The 23,631-nt window shown below is 38.6% G+C and overlaps 2 protein-coding genes across 2 annotated transcripts; both read left to right on the top strand.

The window, feature by feature from the left end:
* Positions 1-115: 115 nt before the first annotated feature.
* Positions 116-7,842, top strand: LOC134797466 (zinc finger protein 813-like). Its single transcript, XM_063769700.1, has 14 exons — positions 116-279; positions 911-1,085; positions 1,807-1,932; positions 2,457-2,594; positions 3,081-3,464; positions 3,814-3,933; positions 4,191-4,328; positions 4,585-4,715; positions 5,041-5,269; positions 5,750-5,868; positions 6,191-6,362; positions 6,776-6,901; positions 7,001-7,195; positions 7,675-7,842. The coding sequence occupies exons 1-14, from the start codon at positions 194-196 to the stop codon at positions 7,840-7,842; spliced, it is 2,307 nt and encodes a 768-aa protein (XP_063625770.1). The 5' UTR covers positions 116-193.
* Positions 7,843-8,556: 714 nt separating this feature from the next.
* On the top strand, positions 8,557-19,054 carry LOC134797465 (H/ACA ribonucleoprotein complex non-core subunit NAF1). Its single transcript, XM_063769699.1, has 6 exons — positions 8,557-9,153; positions 10,461-10,621; positions 12,354-12,460; positions 16,318-16,454; positions 17,729-17,890; positions 18,596-19,054. Exons 1-6 carry the CDS (start codon positions 8,774-8,776, stop codon positions 18,939-18,941), a joined length of 1,293 nt encoding a protein of 430 aa, XP_063625769.1. The 5' UTR covers positions 8,557-8,773; the 3' UTR covers positions 18,942-19,054.
* The last annotated feature ends 4,577 nt before the right edge of the window (positions 19,055-23,631 follow it).

Below are 23,631 nucleotides of genomic sequence, written 5' to 3' on the forward strand. Positions count from 1 at the left end.
ATAAACAACCTTTATCATTTCTGAACGTGCTCGTTCTAGTTTCATCGATTTGACACAGATTTGACATTAGTGATTTGTGACTGACATTGACAATTCAATTTCTGAGTGTTTTGTTTTGTTTTAATTATTTATAAACAGTTTATAAATAAAACAAACTGTTGTTGCCCGTAGGGCTTCATTTGTTTCTTCAATAATGGTAGCTTACTGTTGTGTTAAAGGTTGCAGTAATAACAGCAGCAACAAGAAGAAAGACCCCAATGATGTGACATCGTTTCACGCGTAAATATAAACAGCTTATTTACCTTTTTTAGGGTTCCGCACCCAAAGGGTAAAAACATGATTCTATTACTAAGACTCCGCTGTTCGTCTGTCTGTTTGTCACCAGGCTGTATCTCATGAACCGTGATAGCTAGGCAGATGATGTATATCTGGTGCCGCTATAACAAATACTAAAAACAGAATAAAATAAATATTTAAGTCGGGAACAAACGTTATTTTCCCGTTTTTGCGTAATGGTACGGAACCCTTCGTGCGCGAGTCCAACTCGCACTTGGCCGGTTTCTTTAATAAAATTTTTACCAAATTTTACACCATTATTTGCACTGAAGTTTATAATGTCAGATCATCTATGCAAAGGTGTAATCATCGAGTGTCAAAATATAATGATTTTAGTTTGTACAAGATAAATAAAGTATACCTACTTAAAGTGCTAAAAAGTAAAAGGCATATTTAAAAGCTTGGATTCGCTTAAAACTCATTGTATCCATTACGTGACGAAAAATGGTCCTATATTTATATGGCAAACTTTTGTTACATAAAGGACAATTTAAATTGACAAAAATATGGACAAATTTTTTTTATAAACCTAAATTTACTTATCAACCAGTTATTCCTATAATACAATTTTCAGCTTCCCATCGAATACAGAACTCAAACAAAAGTGGCTGAAAGCTATTGGGAGGCCAGACTGGGCTCCACCGGCCTATGCCCGCATTTGCAGCGGACACTTCAGCTATGAGCAGATAAACCATGATGGACGTAGGATACGGATAAAGGATGATGCAGTACCTGTAAAATATTTACCTGTAAGTTGGTGTCATAAATAATATCGTAAAGACACTACAACTTGCATTATAATGTACAAATCATCTATTTAAATCCTATGTTCTTTTAGGGTTCCATACCCAAAGGGTAAAAACGGGACCCTATTACTAAGACTCCACTGTCCCTCTGTCTGTCACCAGGCTGTATCTCATGAACCGTGATAGCTAGACAGTTGAAATTCTAATAGATGATGTATTTCTATTGCGGCTATAACAACAAATACTAAAAAGTACGGAACCCTCGGTGGGCGAGTCTGACTCGCACTTGTCCGGTTTTTTTACATTATTTTGCAAATAAGTACGTTAATTGTAGTACAGCCAGCATCAATAGTAGCGGGTGAAACAATGCACCATAAGTATCCATAGTGATAAATCTCTATACTTCAATACAAATAGAGACATATCTACTTTTGTTAAGTTGTTAGAGAATGGTAGAATTGGTAGATACTTTTGAAACTATCTGTTACTTTTGTTGCTAACATACAATTAACATACTTATTATTGTACATTTACTGTGCTTTCTAATTTGGAACCTACATTTATACCCATGTTAAAACTTCTTAAAAACTTGTTTTTATTATATACTGTTTACTTTTCACATTCTAGTGTAATTTATTAACGAAAAAAATTAGTTTTATCAAACCATGATGCATTAAAAATTTTGCTATTTAAAAATAAAAAATATATATATTTGTATGCATAGGCCAACTCCAACTTTGAGGCGTCAGATGTGGAAGTCTGCAGGTTTTGTCTCACCACTGAGGTGCGCCTGCACAGCCTTCAGGATGGAGTGCACCGGTTATACTTGGAGTCTTTAGTAGGGTATAATGTAAGTACAGTACCTGGCAATAAAGATTGCACATAGGTCTTTAGAAAGGGAATATTGGAGACAACGAGAGAGAAAGAGACAACACTCTATGAAGCCGAAATTCCGATGTGCAATCTTTACTGTATTGTCTTCATTATTCTTGCTTGCTTGCATTATCAAACCATACAAATATGATTCAATACTTTTCAAAATTATTGACCATTACTTGTTTGTTAATATACAATTTTGATAACACCATTTTGTAACAAAATATCGTCACATACTTTGAAATCGAATGGTGTTCCATTTTTTTTGTCACTGATGGAATAAATCAGATTGTCGTGAAACTAAGGCATTAGCCGTGTCCACACGAGCATACGCGCGTCTACAGTTACACTGGCCGTTTTGTGTGCGAGGAAATTGCCTCGCGCGTATGCTTGCTCTGTGTGGACCCAGCTATTGACTATGGTTTTTTTATTGAATGAATAAAACAAGTACGTAATTACTGATCCAAATAGTTTTATCAATGTGGTAAATGTTTTCAGGTAAACTACAATATAGAAGGTCTTCCACAGTTTATTTGCTATGAGTGTGCAGCTCACCTGAAGAAATGCTACAATTTATTGGAAAAGAGCCTGACTGTACAAGCTACTTTACTTGACATTTTTGCACAATATGGAAAGGTAATAAACTGTTTTTCTCATAAATAATCATTGATGTAATATTAGGATCGTTTTTAGGGTTCCGTACCCAAAGGGTAAAAACGGGACCCTATTACTAAGACTCCGCTGTCCGTCCGTCCGTTCGTCCGTCCGTCTGTCACCAGGCTGTATCTCATGAACCGTGATAGCTAGACAGTTGAAATTTTCACAGATGATGTATTTCTGTTGCCGCTATAACAACAAATACTAAAAAGTACGGAACCCTCGGTGGGCGAGTCCGACTCGCACTTGTTTAATTTATCTGTATAGTCAACATCTGGATTAAGCTTTGATTGGTCTAGAATTTAATTTATTCCATTGTGTAACGAAAAATAGTAAAACATTTATAGTCTTCGTTACACAAATGATTCAACTAAATTCTGAACGAATTAAATTCCATAACTATGTCCTTTTTTTAAAATCTTATTTTATAATGACATGACAGTTAATGAATTGTTAATATTTCAGATCACAATAAACCTTATTAATGAAAAGAATCGCAAGGAGCTAAACTTATCATCGTCATTAAGCATACAAGTAATTAAGACATTTTATGAATTCAAACACAGCAATGATTTAGAAAACCATGAAAGTCACATTGAAAGTAAACTTGTAACAGATGACAATTACTTAAGCATACCGAAATTAGAAGTTACAGATTTAATGATAAATCCTGAAGATATTAAAGATAGTGAAAATGCCGTAATGTGTCTGAATGAGGATGTCATTGAAGACAGAAACTTGAAAGATGATGGTAGGTCAGATCCTTTGGACGATGCATTCAGTAATTCTACTGACTTGGGTTTAGAAGACGAAGTTAAATCTGAACCAGAAAACGTAGCACTGGATAAAGTAAGTTTTTTGAAACTTCATTGCGTATAAGTTTAAGTACTTATATTAAACATGATTATTTCAAATCTTTCAAACTATAAGAATTTAAATTCGTCCACAATTTAATTGACTCCATCGTGTAACGACATTTACCCTTTTAATTGTATGACGAATTTTCGTTACACCAATGAATCAATTAAGGTTGGCTAGCAGATTTAGATCTTGGGAAATTGAGGGGTTAAGGGTTAACTGAGGTCAAATCTATGTAGAAAAACTAGAAAACTGAAGAACTTCATCCATAAATAAACAATAATTAAAATAGCAAAGCAAGTCAGATGTTGTGGTTTATTAATAAATTTATTATTAACAGGTACCCAAACAAGACACACGACGAGCACGAGTGAAATACACTGTCAAAGCAAGTTTTCTTGCAGGGCTGACGCCTGACGAACGGAACATGCTGCTGTATTTTGATATTCGCTTTTTGAATGTAAGTAACTGGACATAAAAATCATAATTCAGTATTTTTTATATATATTATTGTGTACAAGTAAGCAGGGCTAACCATAAACCACTATGTTCATCTAGGTATTTGCCTCACACTCCAATTTAAGAGCGATAGAGAGGGGAATAACTCAAGAATTTTGATGGCTACTGTATCCATTTTTGTACCTTGTCGAAAAATAGTCCAATCTCACCTTGACAAATCTTGTGTAATTCTTAATTCGACATATTGTTTCTTTGTAGTTGGAACAACAAATAGAAGAATGGAGCAAATCAAAAGAGAATAAGGAATTTAGTGGAGAAACGTTTCAATGTAACATATGCTCGAAAGTGTTTGCACATCACAATAGCTATAAACTGCATACACAGAGTCATGACCCCGTAAGTAAATATAAGACATTTAATTTGATTTAAAATTAAAGGGAATGTTTAATGTATTCAATTCAAAATTCAATTTCCTTGTTAGGGTATTTTCTATCTTTTGTATTTTATTGTGATTCTATCTACTCATTTGTGTAACGAATATTTGATATTCAACCTAAGTTCAATTGTTGCAGGTTTTTGTGGATTAAATTCACCTAACTAACAAGTATATTGTAATGTTAAATCAATAAATAAGTACCGTTCATGTTGACAGAGCCGAGGCAGCGCCGAGTGCCCCGTATGCAAGGTCCGTTTCAAGAACGAGGTGTTAGCGCGCTCGCACGCTTATCGCTCTCATGCCAAGAAGTTCTACTGCAAATTATGTTCGAAGACCTTCAACAATGTGTAAGTGTATTAAGAATTTATCTTTTGATTTAAACAGAGAATCAAGGAACTGCTACTACATTGAAGTAACTTTTAATTTGGACTGCCTTTGATTTCCAGGATTCCTTTGGGTAACGAAAATTTTGCTACACTTGTTACAATTATACATATACTTATGTAAATGGTACAGCCGTAAGGTCGAAATACAGCGCTAAAACCTGCCTGCCTGAATACTTGAATTTGGTTAATAAATAGTAAAACGCCCACAAAAGTGTAAATCACCTACATTCAGAACCGGATAGTCAGTATTTGATATATGACTATATGAACCACTTTTTTAATCCAGCGGCGTAGCGAAGAAGCATCACTTGTGGCATGCGGGCTACATATACAAATGTAACCATCCACAATGCTCGTTCTCCACCGCGCACCCGTCGGCGCTGGGCGCGCACGCGCGCGCGCAGCACGCCGGCGCCGGCGCGCCCGCCTGCGCGCGCTGCGGCCGCGCCTTCGTCAGCGCCAGGGGGCTGCGGCTGCATGCAAAGACCGTCCATCGAGATATTCGAGAGGATGCTGTAAGTATATCTCTCTCAACGTATCTATGGCTATGTTCCGAATCACGCTCTCTAAAATTTTTTTCGCGCCTGTCCTGTCATTGTCGCTCAAGGTGCTTACGCCTCCCAGGCGTGAGCACCGTGAGCGCCGTCCATTGACGTCACGATATCTCATGTAAGCGCTGTGAGCGTGAATCGGTCCGATCGTGAGCGTGCTGTTGGCGCTGTGAGCGTGATTCGGAACATAGCCTATGTCTCTTCTTTCTTCTGTGCGTGCGTGTGTGTGTATGTGTATTTATGCGCGTTCTCTACCGAGCAACTGTCCACGCTTGGCGCGCATGCCTGCGCGGGCTGTGGCCGCGCCCTCGTCAGCACGAGGGGGCTGCGGCTGCACACGTGATATTCATACTTTTCGCGTAATCTCGCGTTTTAGCATCGAGATCACATCTCATACTCATTGATTGAAATCCCTATTATTCACAGATGAGCTTATTGTTCCAGGAGTCAGAAGATAATCCAAAATACAGATGTCATCAGTGCGAACTCAACTTCGAGTCGGAAGGGGCGCGTCGAGTCCATATACTCACGTCCAAGCAACACAAGAAGAAAACTAATCTATGGTAAGGGCTATAATTCATCCAGTATTTAATTGTTTCCATTGTGCAACGGGAGTTAGATATTTAATTCAATGACTAATTAACTATTTACTTAATTGATTCCATTATGTAACGAAACTTATAAGTAGTCATACATTCGATATTTTTTTTACTATTTATTGATTCCATATATGCAACGAATGTTACTTATAAATCCGATGACTCGATTTTCGTTACATAAAATGATCTGTTAAACTGTAGACGAATAAAGGCTCAATAAAAGAAATCGTTACGAATACATCATGAAATAATATAAAATGTACTTTGATATATCGTGTTTTTTTAGTGACGCAATAGTTGCGGAACAACAGAGCCTCAAAACCACTTGCAATAAATGCGGCATAGAGTATCTGACGCTTAAGGCGCTAATAGAACACAGAAGAGCGGAACACAGAAGGACCAAGAAGAAAACCAGCTGGAGTCTGCCAGGAGACTCTTACCCGACGAAGTGTGATCATGTGAGTACGAATTGAAAAGGTATTTAGACTATTTAGGTAGGTGAAGTCGCAACCACAGGGTTCCATTTCATTATTTCTTTTTTTATTATTATTTCCATTGATTAGTTGCATAAAATCATACTACTTAGTCGTAAAATCGTAGTAGTCGTAGCAAGCAAATTACGTGGCATTAGACTTGCATGTTCGTTAGATAAAAAAAAATTAAAGAAGCACAATGTAATTCATTTGTGTAACGAAAATTATACATATAATAAAATGTATGAGTTTTCGTTAAATTGAATTCACCGTGTTCAATAACTAGGTAAATAAGAGGTACCTATATGCTAATTAATTCTTATTCTTATGCGATCCAAAAGAAGTTCAATAAAAGAGTTCGGAAACATTTTTCAGAAAACTTCATTCGTTTTTTGCAGTGCGAGACTGTTGTGTCCAATCGTGCCGAACATTGGCGTCATGTTCGCATAACGCACCCGGCGCTACGCGCCACATACCGGCCCGTAGTGACTGCTGTTTGCGACACTTGCGGGAAAGGCTTCCAGGTAAATAATTAAAAAGATTCGGTATACATGTTATTGGATAATTTTACAAAGATCAACCATTTGTAAACGTTGACTGGAATATAACGTATGTTTTGACAGAACTCAACAAAACTGGCGCTACACGTGCTCCGTCACGGCGCGCCATCCGTGCCGTGCCCTCGCTGCCCGCGCGTGTTCTACGACAAGTACGCGTTAGCGCGCCACGCCGCTTCACACGCACCCGCGCGTCCACACCGCTGCTCGCGCTGCCCGAGGGCCTTTAAACAGAAAGCGAACCTTGATAGGCACGAAAGGGTACGTACTTTAGCATGTTCAGCCTGAAATCTGTATTTGGATAAATAAATAAAAAATAGGCGTGACGTAGTGTTATTTAATGGTATAACAATGATTAGTCATATGCCATATAATCATGAAATTATGTGGCTAACTCCCGTTACACAATAGAATAAATTACGAGTAAACCGATGGCCATGTTTTTTTTTTATAGATTTTTCCATTTATCACTCCATAATGTAGATATATTATTATGGCTTTAATTCGTTTACAATTTAATTGGTTCAATTGTGTAACGAAACTGAAATGACATATCATGAATTACTAAATTGACTACCTAACTTTTGTTACACAATGGAATCGATAAAATTGTATGATGGTCAAAGCTAAGTATATGTTTTTTTAAATCCTTATAATATCTGCCTACGGGAAACTGCATTGTTTTTTTTTCATCAGTAGGTAGATATACTAGAGGTACTTACTGCCTTTTCTTTTTACAGGTGCACACTGGAGTAACTCCATACGAGTGCTCCATGTGCGGCAAGAAGTTCAAGTATTCGACCAGCATGAACCTGCACGTGCGGACCGTGCACTACAAGTTGCCGCACCCGCGGAGGAAGAAGAAGAATAACAAACTGGATGAGAGTGATATTCATTACCAGAAATAAAAAATAAGTACATACCTAATAGAAGTCTTTGTTTTATTACTCATTAATAATTTTAAGAAATCATTCATAGAATAAAAACAGCTTTATTTTTGCCGTGATATCATCCATTACATTAAAAATGTATATAAAGAGTATCGTCACAGTCTATAAAACAATAGCATCGTCGCTGGTTTTGTGGAGTATGAGCTCCTTGCCGAGGTTTTCCCGAGGGTCTACAATAATGGGGTTCTTAGAAATAAATGTACAGGATTTTAAAGGGTCGGCAACTCGCATGTAACACCTCTGGAGTTGCAGGCGACTGCTTACCATCAGGCGGACCATATATTTGTTTCAGGTTTGTTTGCCACCGAAGTGGTATTAAAAAAAATCGCGACGCACTAACAGCCCTATCGTTTGGCCCTATCCCGAAATCCCAATCTCCGGGACTCATGAAAGCCTTTTTTTGTCTAGACCAGAAAGTAAAAATATCATAATCGAGTTTTATCTAATCGATAGTTGGATGGTGTTTAGCAAAAATGGGTCATCCCACATCCATTTTGCAATAAAATATCAACTTTAAGCGTCATTATTTTGAGTTGACATCTTATTGAAAAATTTATGTGGGTTGACACATTATTGCGTATCAGCATCCAGTTCTAACAATCGAAACGTTTTTAAATTAAACTCAAACAGTTTTCATTATTTTGCACATGGCAACACGACTACCTTGACTTTTTAAAAACGTGAATTGTCACTTCGCTAAACACCATTTTCGTGCATTTTCCTGTTTTTCTGTAGAATCTTTTTTTTTAGTTTCTCTCGAGAAATATTTGATATAGAATTAGTTAATAGCAGTTCCTGTTACAATAGTTTGAAACAGTGTGTTAAATATAATTTAGACTAGGTAGAACATTTTATTTAGTGCACGCGGATTCACGCACCAGTCGTCACAATGGCAAATCTCAATGAAAGCAATAATAAAAATGTGTCGTTAAGTTTAATAGCCGAATACGGCACCTCGGATTCCGACTCGGACGATACAGAGACTCGGTCTAATAACACGAACGATTCAGATGCCGCAGAACTAAGTGAAATGGTGTTGAAGAATAATATTATAAATGCTTGCGCTCATGGTCCGTTGTCGCGGCCTTCAGCACGCGAGGAGGTGGAGAAGTCCAGGCACATGATCATAGACAGTTCGGAGAGTGGTGTAGTGGAGTATGAAGTGACTGAATACCGTGAGGACAGTGATTCAGATTCAGACTCGTCTAGCGATTCGAGCGACAGTGATGTTGATTCAGTGAAGGATATCCTTGAAGAGTTGTCGAGCAGGTAGGTTTGAATAAGTGATAATTACGCAGTAATTGGTATTCTGTTTAATCAGTTGTTTTAAGTGTAGTTTTATTATGAGAAGATAATAGTATGTAAACATAAATAATCTAGAGTTTATTGGTCAATATGCATAACCTATTAAAAATGCAAGGTTTTAAAGATATACAAGACTTGTTAGACCAAAGGTCATGGGTATTCTAGGGTTAAGTCATGGTAAAGCGTGAGAATGCTTTTAATATATTGTAGCTATTAAAGAGGCCATTTAAACCAAAAAGTGACCTTGACTTAATGTTTACCATGAGTATAAGCATGCTTACAATTTTCTTAAATTATTAGCACAAAAATATTTGTTGTTGCTATATATGAGATCTTTCTGATATGTTAAAGATTACAATATCTGCAATTCGCAATAACTTATTGAAGGAGAAAAAGGAGAATTGAAAGTGTGATAAATATGTGTCAATCCTATGCACAGCAGTGAATCTTGTGGGTAATCTAAAGTGATTTAGGGTCATTGCGTCAGTTTACCATCCAGCCTGTTTCCGTCCACTTGGCGTAGTTGCTACAGAATTGTGTATAAATTTAATATATGCCTATATATTCAAGAAATGCGTATAATTTGAATTTATACTTGTATATTCAAATGATACGCAAGTTTTTGTAGTAACTACGCCAAGTGGACAGAGACAGGCACTGGACGGTGAACTGACGCAATGACCCTATATCATATCCTCCACAAATCAGCAGGATAATAGATAATAGGGTATTGTTGAATGTTGCAGTCATGTCAGAACATGAACATGTCAGTTTTTGTCATAAATCTTAGCCTTAGCCCATTTACATTGGGGTTTTTCAAACATACATGTCAGTTTGTTTTGGCATCAAAGTATGTAAAACAAAACTATATTTCTAGAAAATCTAACTTTAACAATGATAATTCCATTGAGATGTGTTTGCATTGGTTTGTTTTTAACTTCTACTTAAAAACTCATTATGATCAAATTATTTATAATATTAAAGTTAAGATTAATAGCAAGTTATATATACAAAATGTCTTTATGTGTCAGGGACCTCCCATTTTAATTGATTGATTGATAGTGTAATTACTTAAAACACAGGGAAAATAGGTAAGGTGGTAAAATAACTGGAATATTGTGCAACAAGTATCATATTGTATTGCATAAAGTTGTGTAACTATTAAATTATATCCTATGCACACAATAAAATTCTGTATTTATTAGATTTTTTTTCATCACAGAAGAAACAGTAATTTGTTGTATTATACTTAATTTTTTTACTTGTACCAGTGATGAGACAGAAACGCCTCGTGCGGAGAAAGCAGAGCCTCCACGTGTGCAGGGCGAGCTCGGGTTGGACGACCTGCCACCCATTGAAGATCTGGCCATCAGCCTGCCGGCACAGGAAATGACCAAGATCGGCACCATAGCCAGCATTGTAGATAGATTAGGTAAGTTTTAAGGCCAGAGCACACCGGCTGCGTATGCGTAGACGTGTACGTGCGCTAAAATGTTTGCGCTGCGCACGCATACGTCATGCAAGTGGTGTGCCGTCTCTCATAAGGATCTGTATACTACAACATGCACGTCTACGCACACGCACTCAGTGTCCACAGGCCTTTAATATTAAATCTTCCGTGAGACACATGCATATTAAATATATTATATTAGAATAGGTCACTCATGTATTTGAAGTCGAAGATTGTCATGTTGGTATTTGAAGACATGTTTAGTCTGTGTCCGCCAACGCGTGCTCCCGTTGAAGCTTCTCGTTATGGAGCGATACATGTCGAGCAATCTTCTACTTAAAATTAGCTAGGTGAGTTACACATTCAGACTGAACCTAGATACTTTCCTCTTTATCTCCAATATGCAAGTGCAATAGATATGGAGATAACGATATTTCGATGTTCGCTGTAGGCATTATGTCCATCTGCCTGCCGGCTCTGGACAGTAGCGCAGGGTGGTATTCCATTCCATCTGTCCAATGTGTCTTTAATGAGAGAGTGAGACGCACTGACATTGGACAAAGAAATTGGACAGGTGCATGGAATACTATCCGTAGATAGGCGTGGGCGAAACGGCCCCTCGCTCGCGGCCTCGCAGTTAAGGGGGCGCGCGAGAGCCAACCCTTTTTATTAGTCAACTACCCTTAAGTTGCGCCATGTCTGTCTGTCCGTCCGAGGCTTAGCTCCGTGATAATTAGTGCTAGTTATAACCTTAGGATACGCATTGAAAGAAAAGGGCCTCCCTGATTTCTCTCTCTCTCCGCGTTTGATTTTCTCGGAATCTCGGAGCGCCCCACATTTGACGACCTTGAATAAGCGTGTCGCCGGTCGTCCAAATTGACACACAACACAAGCACTTATCGCCTCATCATTTATACAAATATGAAATGAGGACACGAACGACTGATATATAGGACAATTCATATTGCAGGGGAGCCCGAGAGGGGATTTTTGTAGTTACTCGAGCGTGTCAGATTAAGATATGAGTGATATCTTGTTTACCGTGGAGTCTGTCTTCAGAACTTTTAGCCGTCTATGTTGATCCGTTGGTTGGTGGGGTGTAAAAAAAATCGTTAAGTAGATTGTGGATTTGGTCATTTTGTTCCTAGTTAATGCTATAATTGTGCTATTACTTAACCTAATAATTATTGGGCACATTTTCTTAATCTGACGGTTACAATCTGAAAATCGGGTTTAGAAATTGTTACCGTCAGATTAAGGAAATGCGTACTCGTGTAGTCAGATTAAGTGACAACAAAATTACAGCATTAACATTACTTGGACCAAAATGACCAAATCCACAATATACTTAACGACTTTTCGAACCCTCCACCAACCCCTTTTTAAAAACCTGCATGGAGACGATTTCTTGATCGCTGGAAAAGAAAACATTATACAACTTTTTTTCTTCCTATCATCTAATCTTTCGATTCGAATAGGTCTCTACGACGGTCGAGTAACTACACATTTAGCAACGCCGGCTCCCCAACTATTATGCATAATCACCACATAAATATACCTACTTCCTGAAATATATTTCTATCTATAGATGTAGCTTACTTTTGCTAAATTTTAGTTACAGCCGAACGATCAAAAATAACGCAATGTAATAAAACTCGCATGCGAGTTCTCGCACCGTCTAAATGAGCCCTTAGATATGTGTTTGTTTGCTCAGTTATAGTGCGGGCGTTTCCTGAGACCCCTGCGGTGGACCTGGACAGCGTTCTGTTCCTGGATAACGGCGCTAAGGCGCTCGGCAAAGTCTTCGACGTCTTCGGCCAGGTGAGTGCACTTCTCTCGCGATCCAGAGGGCAACGTATAGCCTCCTTGTCAAACTTACGTACGAATTTACAAGTGCGGCAGAGACGCAACATGTCGAACGTCGTTCGCGGTAGATCCTCTGGTGTACCGTACCGGCCCATACCAACTGCCTACCTAAGATTACCCCACTGCGGGGACGAGAGGCAAATCATTCATTTTCCCTTTATTCCAAAAATATATTTGGCTTTCCGTAGAAAAGGGTTCTTATGCTACAGTCAGCAGCAAAAGTTGCTAAGCGGCGAGGTGTTCAAAATCACCTTGACACGCACTTATTCTCTTAACAATAAAGTCGCGTCAAGATCACTTTGAACACCTCGGCCGCTTAGCAACTTCTGCTGCTGACTGTAAGTGCCTATGGATTTTTCCATCAGGAAAGGGTTTTTATGCACCCTTCTGTAATGGAAAGCCACAACGATTTGAAGGATTTGATTATATTCGGTTTCGTTATCAGAAATGCGCGCGAATTTAATGATCCTAGAGCTATCAAACTACTCTACACGGCTCTTGTGAGAAGTAAGCTTGAAGCGGCAAGTATTGTTTGGAACCCGCTGAAAGCACATACGCCCTTCTCGTAGAAAAAGTACAAAAAACATTCCTTATAGGTTCTTATATTAAAAATTTGTATACTTATTATCCATTTTTAGGGTTCCGTACCCAAAGGGTAAAACGGGACCCTATTACTAAGACTTCGCTGTCCGTCCGTCCGTCCGTCCGTCCGTCCGTCCGTCTGTCACCAGGCTGTATCTCACGAACCGTGATAGCTAGACAGTTGAAATTTTCACAGATGATGTATTTCTGTTGCCGCTATAACAACAAATACTAAAAACAGAATAAAATAAAGATTTAAATGGGGCTCGCATACAACAAACGTGATTTTTGACCAAAGTTAAGCAACGTCGGGAGTGGTCAGTACTTGGATGGGTGACCGTTTTTTTTTTTGCTTTTTTTTTTTCGTTTTTTTTTTTGCATTATGGTACGGAACCCTTCGTGCGCGAGTCCGACTCGCACTTGCCCGGTTTTTATATCCGACGAAGTACCTATTAGGATCCCTAGGTTTTAACTCCTTAGCAGTAAGGCGGAATAACAATCTCCAGTGACAGTATGCGGAATTTTACGTGGCGATACAGACTGTCCCGAGCTGATAGGAAGAGTTGTTAGACTCGCTGTTCCATTTGTGCCCGAAAATCTCCTTAGACCGCGAAGTCACAACCTTTTGGCAGTACCAATGGCCCGCGGACCTCTCACTTGCGGCCCGCCAGCCTCTCTCGCTATTTTGTATGTAATATTGACAAACGACAATGTCTGATAAAGTCATAAATATTAACAAAGTCAACTTCGGTAACTACTATTTGGCCCTTGGCTGCTAAAAGGTTGCCGACCGCTGCCTTATGGGATCACTCGTGTGTCTGTCTGTCACCATTCCCCCCCTTTATCTCCGAAACTACTGGGGCTAAAATTTTGAAAAAAGTACACAAAATAGTTCTTTACCTATAGATGACAGGGGTGAGTCAGACTTAATTACTTAGTTTTTGGTCCGACCGCCGACCCCTACGGGTTTTTTTAAAGACATTTCATGATTTCATTCACATTCCACATAAAAAAATATCTACATTGTTAAAAATAGGGAAATGTACGGAACCCATGGAACGCGAGTCCGACTCGCACTTGACCGGTTTTTTTATCTTTTAATGTAATGTATTGCTGTACGTTTTTCGTAAATACGATACGCTCGTGGGTAACCGCCGTTTAATTTATTTATGGAGCAAACAGTTTTAGCATGCGATGTCTGCCTCTGCCCGTGACCTTGGCACAGAAGGCCTTTTATTGACTTGTTTGTATTTTCCTTTGAAATTATGTTGGAACAGGCGAGGGAGGCGGACTATTGAAAAAATATATGAAGGTCAAAAAGTTTATACGCAATGTAAATTTATGATCGGTTGTATGAGCGTGTTGAGCAAAGATTTAACCCTTTACCAGGCTGACATTTCAGAAATGGCAATCGAACGTCAGTCTTACTCTTACTCATCGAAAATAGAACACATGTTTGAAGTGCTCTATGTGGGAAATATATATCCCTTAGCCCGGTAAAGGGTTAATAAACTACCTTCGGCATTTGGGTAAAAATTAAGTACAAAAGTACCTTGATTGAGTACCATATGAAAATATGTGTGGGTATGTAATGTCGGAGGTATTTCAATCAAAATTGTTATTACATTAACATGTTATTAGAAATACACCACAATTTCATGCCGATAAAATTACCCAATTGAGTAAAATCAAACCACAGCTAAATAACACTAACGTCAATTGGGCTAGGAATACTGGGACAAGAGAAAGAAATTCAATTTTCAAGTTGTTCCCTGGGTAACATGTTTTGTTGGGGCGTTAGGCTCACGATTGCTCCGAACAGACATTAAAGGTACAGTCGACGTCAAAGATATGTTTACATTTTTCGCCTTATTACAAAGGAGTAAGGTGCAAAAGTGTAAACATATTTTTGACGTCGACTATACGATCTAAGGTTGGTATTCCACCTGTCCCAATCTCTTGGTCCAATGTCATTGCATCTCACTCTCTCACTAAGCAAAATGTGAGATGCAAAAATGCTGGAGAATCAATCGACCAAGAATATAAATTAGGCTAATCGATACTCGGAAATCAGCGAATGTGACTGACCTTGTTTTTGTCGTTCTGGGAAATCCTCCCAGACACAGGCTGCCCTTGGATACGCCAGTTTATCGCGTTAAGGTTCCATTCGGATGCAGACTGCACCAGCATTACTGCAGCAGTAGTGATGCGCGATATTACTGCCGACTGCATTACTGTCGCAAATGTCAAAAATCTGGGCAGCAACATCGATTTTGACATTAGGGAACAAAATTTAATGGTTTGCGGGGAATTATACTTAAATAAATAACGATATAATATAATACCTGTTGAACTCAGGCCTTAGATATTTTCAATTTTACCGGTTAATCTTGTTCCACAAAAACAATAGACGAACGAATTTAGCATACAATGGTAAGTATAGTTGGTCAAGCAGATCTTGTCACTAGAAAAAGGCGGCAAATTTGAAAAATGTAGGCGCGAAGGGATATCGTCTCATAGAAAATTTGAATTTCGCGCCTTTTTCTACTCACAAGATTTGCTTGACCATCTATACAGGGTCATTTTTTGACCGTTAGCCATATTGTGCGAGGTGATTAGGTGGGTTTGTGATTTCGGGGTTGGTCCCATAGAAAAAGTTGTTTAGTATGGCCTACCTAATCACCTCGCACAATATGGCTAACGATCCAAAAATGACCCTGTAAATCAATAGTGCGTCCAGTTCAGCCACAAAATGTTACCGATTACGATGCTTTACGAGTATCTAATGGTGCACTAGCGGCACATTCGTCAAATCCTTTTAATTACCGACTTTTGCTACTGTAACCAAAGATAATAGATAGTATAGAGGGGTCCTGTCATAGTAAGTTTTGTAGTCACAGTAAATTTACTGCCATCTATCGACACACGACTAAAACTCAAAATGAAAACGTATAAAATTATCAAAATAATGTATATATATGGATAAATGATTTTATTATTTTTATATCATTTTGACCCATGTTCATTTACTGATATCTATGTGTTAAAATTGTTAAATAGTAAACGGTGTCGTCACGCCATCTAGTCGACCATAGGCCAAAGGTGTGTGCGCCATCTATCCGAGAATGACTTTTTCTTGATTTCCGAGGCACGTTTTTTCCTTAGACTTTATTCATCTTATACAAAGTTACATGTCTTTGCTGTAACTAAATCTTTATTTCCTTTTACAGGTAACAGAACCCCACTACTGCGTGCGCTTCAACTCGCAAGAGCACGTGCGCGAGCGCGGCGTACAGGCCGGCGCCGACGTGTTCATCGCACCGGCCAGTCAGCACACCAGCTATGTGTTCCTCACGGAGCTCATGAAGTGAGTATAAATAACAACACTACTGCGTCCACCTCAACTGGCAAGAGCAGGGCGTACAAGCCGGCGCCGACGTGTTCATCGCACCGGCCAGTCAGCACACCAGCTATGTGTTCCTCACGGAGCTCATGAAGTGAGTATAAATAACAACACTACTGCGTCCACCTGAACTGGCAAGAGTAGGGCGTACAGGCCGGCGCCGACGTGTTCATCGCACCGGCCAGTCAGCACACCAGCTATGTGTTCCTCACGGAGCTCATGAAGTGAGTATACCTATTACCTAAGCACAGACTAATGGTTATCTGTTTTACAAGGGGGCAAAGTTGTTGTTTAACCGCTCGTGCTAATAATATTTTCAATGTACGAGGGTTAAACAAAATTTGCCCCAAAGTGAAACACAAACTTTTTCACCACACCAACACGAAGCAAATATTAAATGTAAAATATCAAACAAAATCAAATCCAAATGAATGTTATTAAATATTTATCATCCAAAATCATCATTTAAAAGTCAATTCTACCAGCAAACATAAGAAAACAACTCAAAATTTGCATTTTATTACTTTGCCTCACATGTGAATAAAATGCAACTTTGCTATCAGTTTTTGAAGTGCAAAGTAAGCCTTTCCGAGCTGTTGTGGTGAAAATAATATTACTACGTACCGAAGTTCACTGTATAACAAAACCCCTGTTTAAGTATACCGAACGTGCCTAAACGTTGCTGATTGGACTGAGATTTTTCGAAAGGCGGGATATGGGCGTGGCTACCGCTAGAGTTGGCACCGTCCGAAGCTTAGCGATCTATCAAATTTGGCTGTATAAAATTGTATCAAAAATTATCCGTTCCGGCAACCACTGCTAGACACCAAAATTGGTGTGGGCCGCATGTACTTGTAGCAGCACGGCGAAATCGCGGAGTGAGCCAGGCGTGGGCCTGGTATAAGTAAAGGGTTTCGATTTTCGAAGCTAAGAAACTTTTGGATGTATGTACATAGAAGAGTGGCACTTAATCTACGTCCGTAGTGACCCTGCCAATGAAGCATGTGCTGGGACTTGGGTTTGAATTCCATTAAGGGCATTTATTTGTTTGATTACCTACATAATGAGCAAGGATGATTGCTGACTGAAGGAAATTCTTCCGGACAGGTAACCCGAAATAAGTAAAGGTACCTTCTCAGACCTATATTCCGGCAATCCAACATTGCCAGTAAAAGGTGAGAAGTTTAAATTTAGTTACAAATTCAGTATGAATATTAATACAAATATTTATTTCTCAGAGTAAAAGGCTCGGACGCGTCCTGGTTAAACGACGTAGAGCCGCCGCCGCACCAAGTTGAGTATTCCGACGACGAAGAAGAGAGAAGAGCTAAGAAGGCCGGCAAGGAACAGAAACAGAAGCCCGAGGACTCTGATGGCGAGACTTCTAAACGTAAACCCAGGTATACATTGTCATATTTATTAACCTTTTGGACTCCAATGACCGATATATCCGCACCGTAGGTCCAACGCCAAAGACCGATTAATCCGTCACAGACCACAGAGCAACACAGACCTACGTACATATGCATAAAGTTCAATTTCTGTTTTGCAACTTCGGTGACGTGGCGTCCGAGTGACAGCTATTGTGTTTGACACGGCGTCGAAAAGGTTAATAAGCATCGTTACCATAAAATAACCTCAAATTTTAAGGTGATCATCAGCCGTTCTTGTTCATCAAATGGTGCTTCCTGAGAGCAAATGCATAGATTATAAAAAATCTCTATAGGTGAAGCTTAAAATATTTGAAGAGTTCCTTCGTTCTATAGGATACTATCCAAAGATGACAAAGATCTTGACGTGATGATGTCGCCACCAACTGTGAAGAAAATCGTTACATTAAACGAAATTTCCAAACGGGTCTGCGTATCAAGAAATCGGGCAACAAAACAAACAACGTAGAAAAAACAAATCTCCCGATGAATCGAGACCCTCTTTTGAAATCTGTTAAAATTATCGTAGTAAACGTGTAGCCAAAGTTCATGTCGCTCAAGTTTGAAAGGCCAGGGGGGTAAATATAATCCAGGAAAAAGAAAATTATATGTATCTAATCGCCGTTTAGGAAATCCACAAATATTATTATTTCTCATGCCGATGTGTCTTTTCAGGAACCAAAGACCTTCAGAATCCAGCAGCCGGTTCGGCAGCGGCCCGTCCCGCGGCCGCAACCCCTTCTCCGCCGCGCGCCGCCCCGCGCCGCGCCCCGTGCCCGCCGCCCGCGCGCCCCCCACCGACTTCCTTCCCCCCTTCGCCCCTTCTTTCCCACCCCCGTTTAACCCCGCTACGCCACCCCCGTTCATGCCTAACGCTTTCCAGTTTGGGGGTTCGCCTCGGATGCCCCCCATGCCCCCGATGATGCCCCCGTTCCGCCACGCGGTCCCCATATTCGGAGCCAACTTCTGCGGGAATCAGCCGCAGTGGATGAACGGCCCCCCACCCCCTCCGGGTACTTAAATGCATGTTACGTATCTTATATTATAATAATTAGTATAGTTGTACTTCTAAAACAAAGTGTGGTTATCCAAAAAATCTATATTTATATGAAATAAATATACTGTGGTAAGGAAGTTTGATTTTTATTTGTTATCCTTCATTTTAAACTGAAAGGGAAGAGTACAGTCAGCGCTAGAAGTAGCAATGCGCAGGTCTCGGAAACCGTTTTAGTTTTCAAACCGGTTTCGTTCACTCACCCAGGAACGAAAAGGATTTCGTTTCCGTTTGCGGTTACCGGTTAAAGAACTGTGCTTTTAAGATACTGATTTATACCTAATTCGTTCGCTTTCCGTTTTTATGGAACGAAATTAACCGGTTAAATTGAAAATATCGAAGCGAGATAGAACGAGTAAGTATTGCTATCTCTTTCACGCATGACAACGAGTTTAACCGAGAGTCTCCGAAAGCCAAGAGTAATCGGTATTATATCGTTCCCTGCAAACCATAAAGTTCCGTTCCCTCTTCTTACCGGTTAGGAGAACGTAATTTTTTAGTTCGCGTTCCATCAATTAACCGGTTTTTTAATAAACGAAATAATATACCGGTTTTGGAACGATATTAACAGGTATTTCAATACCGGTTCCGAGCCCTGGCTGTGCGAACGAAGTGTTTGTACATAGGTGATTCTCTTGACATAAGTCTTTATTTTGAGGGTTTCATCCGCACAGATAGTTTAGTTGCTTATTGTACAATTACGAAATAACGTAAAATAGATGTGTCAATTTTAATAATGATTTGAAAGAGTCAAATACTAGGTACAGATTCGTCCAGATTTAATTGAACTGATATAAAGTCGTATTGTATAATTAAAACTCCACTTAATTTTGTAATTTCTTTATTAAATATTTCATTGTTAGAAAGTAACTAACGATTGAATTTCATAATTGTTAAAATAATAAAAAGAGGTTCATATAATAAAGATTAAATCTAAAAAATACTGCTCATGGACTATGCAGAACCAAACAAAATATTATGTCCGCTGCCCGTACGACGAACCAACTATGGTCACTAAACAAAATAATTTTGCACTCATATGATCACAACGTAAAATGTAAACATTTCACATACAGGAATATAATCATTCGACGTATAACTAAATAGCTTCGCCCAGTAGATTAGGAGCTAACCACAGACAAGACATCCTTCAGACTGAGCATAGTAGCTCTACCCCCTCTGCCACAATATACGGTAGTTTTACTCCATTTTCGAGTCGAAAGTGTCTTTGTGTGACGTCCGTGTCTTTGAACGGACCAATCACGGCACGGGACCTCGCTCACATCGTCCCCCGCACCCCAGTATTTTTGGCAGCATCGGTTTCATGAAATAATTGCTCTAAACTCCGTCTAGAGGATTCCTAGTCTATGGAGCTAACAAAATAAAACTATCCGTGAATGTCTGGACGGGTGATATGAGGTCTCTACTAGATGGTATATTTCGAAGACAATTTACACCCAACTACAAAAGTACTTATGAAAATTCCATTCATAAAGTGGGTACTTAAGTACTTTTGCACTGTAGAGTCGTCATTAGATATATCGGAGCGGCCAAGGTGCTTACAAATAACTGAACACGCCTCTATTGTCAAGGCGTTAGAGTGCGAGTTCAGATATCTTTGAGCACCTCGCCCGCTCCGATATATCTGAAGGCGACTGTACAAGTGTACATACAGTCAGCATCAAGTGGATAGCCTAAGCATCTAAACTACAACACACTTTTATTACCATAAAAATGTGTTGCGATATTTTTGTCACTGGCTGTCACTATTTATTTGATGCTGACTGTACTTCAAATATCTTCAACGGAGATCCATACAAATAAAGTGTGTAAAAAGCGAATGTGTTTATGTGAATCATATTCACATTTGTATACTTCTTTTTAATATCACAAACCCAAAGTATGTAATCAATACAGATCGAATAGCATCCAACACAAGATGATTGATCGATTAATTTTGAATACTAGTTAATTTGAGGTCGTGAACGCATCAATTGGGGTACCTAAATATTCATATTTATCATCAAGTAGAGACCTCAGCCGTTATATAATTTTGCCATCGTAAATAAACTAACATGATTTCACTTGTGATTCGATTACTACTCTAAACATTAAAAATATTAGTAACTAAACACGAACTTACTAATGAATAAATTACACACATTCCAATAAAGAAGATGTATGCGAGAAATGAATGGGGCTCAAACGTATACATAATGTACCTATTCATTAGCAAGCTTTCTCATAAGTATAAGTTTCAAGTCGTACATAAATCAACGTAAAAAATAATCATACGTTAGCAACTAAACGATATTGAGATAAAAAAGTTACATTGGCACAAAATAGAGATACGGTTGTTGACCTTGTTAACCTGCCAGATACCATACAAGATACCTAAAGGCCAGAAGACACCGGCTGCGTGCGCACACGTCACGCAAGCGGTGTGCCGTCTCTCATAAGGATCTGTATATTACAACGCGCACGTGCACGCCTACTCACACGCACCCGGTGTGCACAGGCATTTTAATCAAAACATTCGATAAAGCTGCTATTCGTTTGTATCTCTATTTGCCAACGCTCGCAAACATTGAATACACGCGGTACAATTGCGTCAATGCGATTTCACAACTAGCTTCAGCGAAGCTCGCCGCTTGTGATACAAAACTTATCTGACAATTGTCATGTCAATATCTTTCAAAATTATTTCAGAATTCAAGAAACTGACACTTCACTGATAGTGATAGCAAATTGTCAGTGTCAGGTGACAATTGTCAGGTTAGTGTGTTAGAAGCTTAGGCATTCTAGACCTAAATGTATGTAAATGACACATTGTCATGACATTTTCATTCAAGGTCAAGCTAACACAGCGGCCGTTCAACACTTAAAACTTAACGACAACACAAATTGCCAATAAGGCCATTATTAATAGCTAAATACGAATTTCAGACGTCAGTACACTATGGCATGGGATACGTTACATTTGCGGATGACAATAAATTAAAAGTTACCTAAGGTTTATTATAAAAATACAGATTCCTATATTAAATGATCTCGATAAGTTTAGCTTGCCGTCTGAGACTCACGTTAAATGCCTCTTGAAGGCCAATAAATGATTTCAGTAAATCAGTCAACTGTAAAAGCGAAAACTAACTTTAATAGAAAACATCAGAGCAGTCTTCCGTAAACTTAATGCATCGGCGAGCGATCCTAAACAATTCGACATATCACTAATTGTAAATTAGGTACTAAAATTACGATAATTTGATCGATTATAAAAATTAGGACTTAAAACTAAAACATAATTGATTTCAAATAAATTTACTCATCTACTCTAGTCGAGGGTTATAATTTTGTTTCGATTACATGTTAGGAACTATTCTACTGTACAGTTATGAAAATAATGATCGAGAATCCAAAGTAGTGAGTTATTAATACTTTTAAGACATCGACATTTAATGCGAACACGTTGACAGATATAAAGCGTACTTACGATTCCACACTCCACAGTCCGCATAAGTAAGGTACTACGGTACGAATTTGTTCTATCCAAAATAAAAGTCGCCATCACTGTTTGACAGTAGGCGCTAGCTGTCATGTCGGTCATTACACTATATTGCGTTATGTATCATTATATAAGACTACGATACGTTACTCATTGCTTTTACAGGCAAAACGATTAAAGAAATATATGTTATTACAATATCCATACAATAATGTTCTGGGGTACAATTTGACTTGACCAAGGCGACTTGGGTAACAAATTACTAATTTTGAATGAATGAAAAAGTAGCGATATAGTTGCCGTGTCACCAAATACTTTCTCAAATCAAATAGGGCCCCAGTTTAGACTTAACATCGTATCACTTGTTCGTGTGGTGTTGTTGTGTTAATATTTAGAATAAGTTTTATCTAAGACACTACTTCTACAGTACTAGTATTCACAGAGCTTGTTATAGCATAAGGAAGGCAGACGCCGTAGTCTTAATCAAATAAGAGAGATACTAGAAACGCTAATGTGGAATAACTATAGTTAATCCACTTTTAAAGCCCCAAGACATATTGGGAAAGGATAACATATGCTTAACCACGTGGCTACCTCTTCGGTATTTAAGGATGATTAAGACTTTAATTCCATAATAATCTGTAGTTAAATATTATGTAAGTTGATTGGAATTTTTGAATGAAATGGTACTAATTCTACCACAATAAATGGTAATATAGCCTTTCAGTACTGACATACATGGAAGAATCATCGAAAAGAAAACATCCAAGGCAACATTAGTGCACATCTTGTATATAAACATTGGGTATATACTTCTATAACATATGTAGTAAATACGCTGCCTCTATGTAGATATTCGCAAAATATTCTGTACATAACTTTGCTTGTGTACAATGTTCTACATGAATAATCATTAGCCATGTATAGGTACTTATATATAATTATTGCGGTGGGTATATAACACTGTTAAGATTCTAAAGTGACATGGATCGAGGTAGACCTACTTTTCTACTGCTTACTTTCTGAACGCTTGTTTTCAAATGTGAACCTTACGCATAATGAAGTAAGGTTGATTTTACGTTGAGTTCAATAAGTAAACAGTCTATTATTACATTTCTATCTTAATACTTATGAATTTTAAGAACACTTCATCAG

This window comes from Cydia splendana, chromosome 15, assembly GCF_910591565.1.
Source record: "Cydia splendana chromosome 15, ilCydSple1.2, whole genome shotgun sequence".
Lineage (NCBI taxonomy): Eukaryota > Metazoa > Arthropoda > Insecta > Lepidoptera > Tortricidae > Cydia > Cydia splendana.

Coding starts and splice junctions, on each gene's coding strand:
- LOC134797466 (XM_063769700.1), top strand. CDS start 194: ATGGTAGCTTACTGTTGTGTTAAAGGTTGCAGTAATAACAGCAGCAAC. Junction 4,716..5,040: donor TCGAAGACCTTCAACAATGT/GTAAGTGTATTA, acceptor TTTTTAATCCAG/CGGCGTAGCGAAGAAGCATC. Junction 6,363..6,775: donor ACCCGACGAAGTGTGATCAT/GTGAGTACGAAT, acceptor CGTTTTTTGCAG/TGCGAGACTGTTGTGTCCAA.
- LOC134797465 (XM_063769699.1), top strand. CDS start 8,774: ATGGCAAATCTCAATGAAAGCAATAATAAAAATGTGTCGTTAAGTTTA. Junction 10,622..12,353: donor CAGCATTGTAGATAGATTAG/GTAAGTTTTAAG, acceptor TTGTTTGCTCAG/TTATAGTGCGGGCGTTTCCT. Junction 16,455..17,728: donor TTCCTCACGGAGCTCATGAA/GTGAGTATAAAT, acceptor TTTATTTCTCAG/AGTAAAAGGCTCGGACGCGT.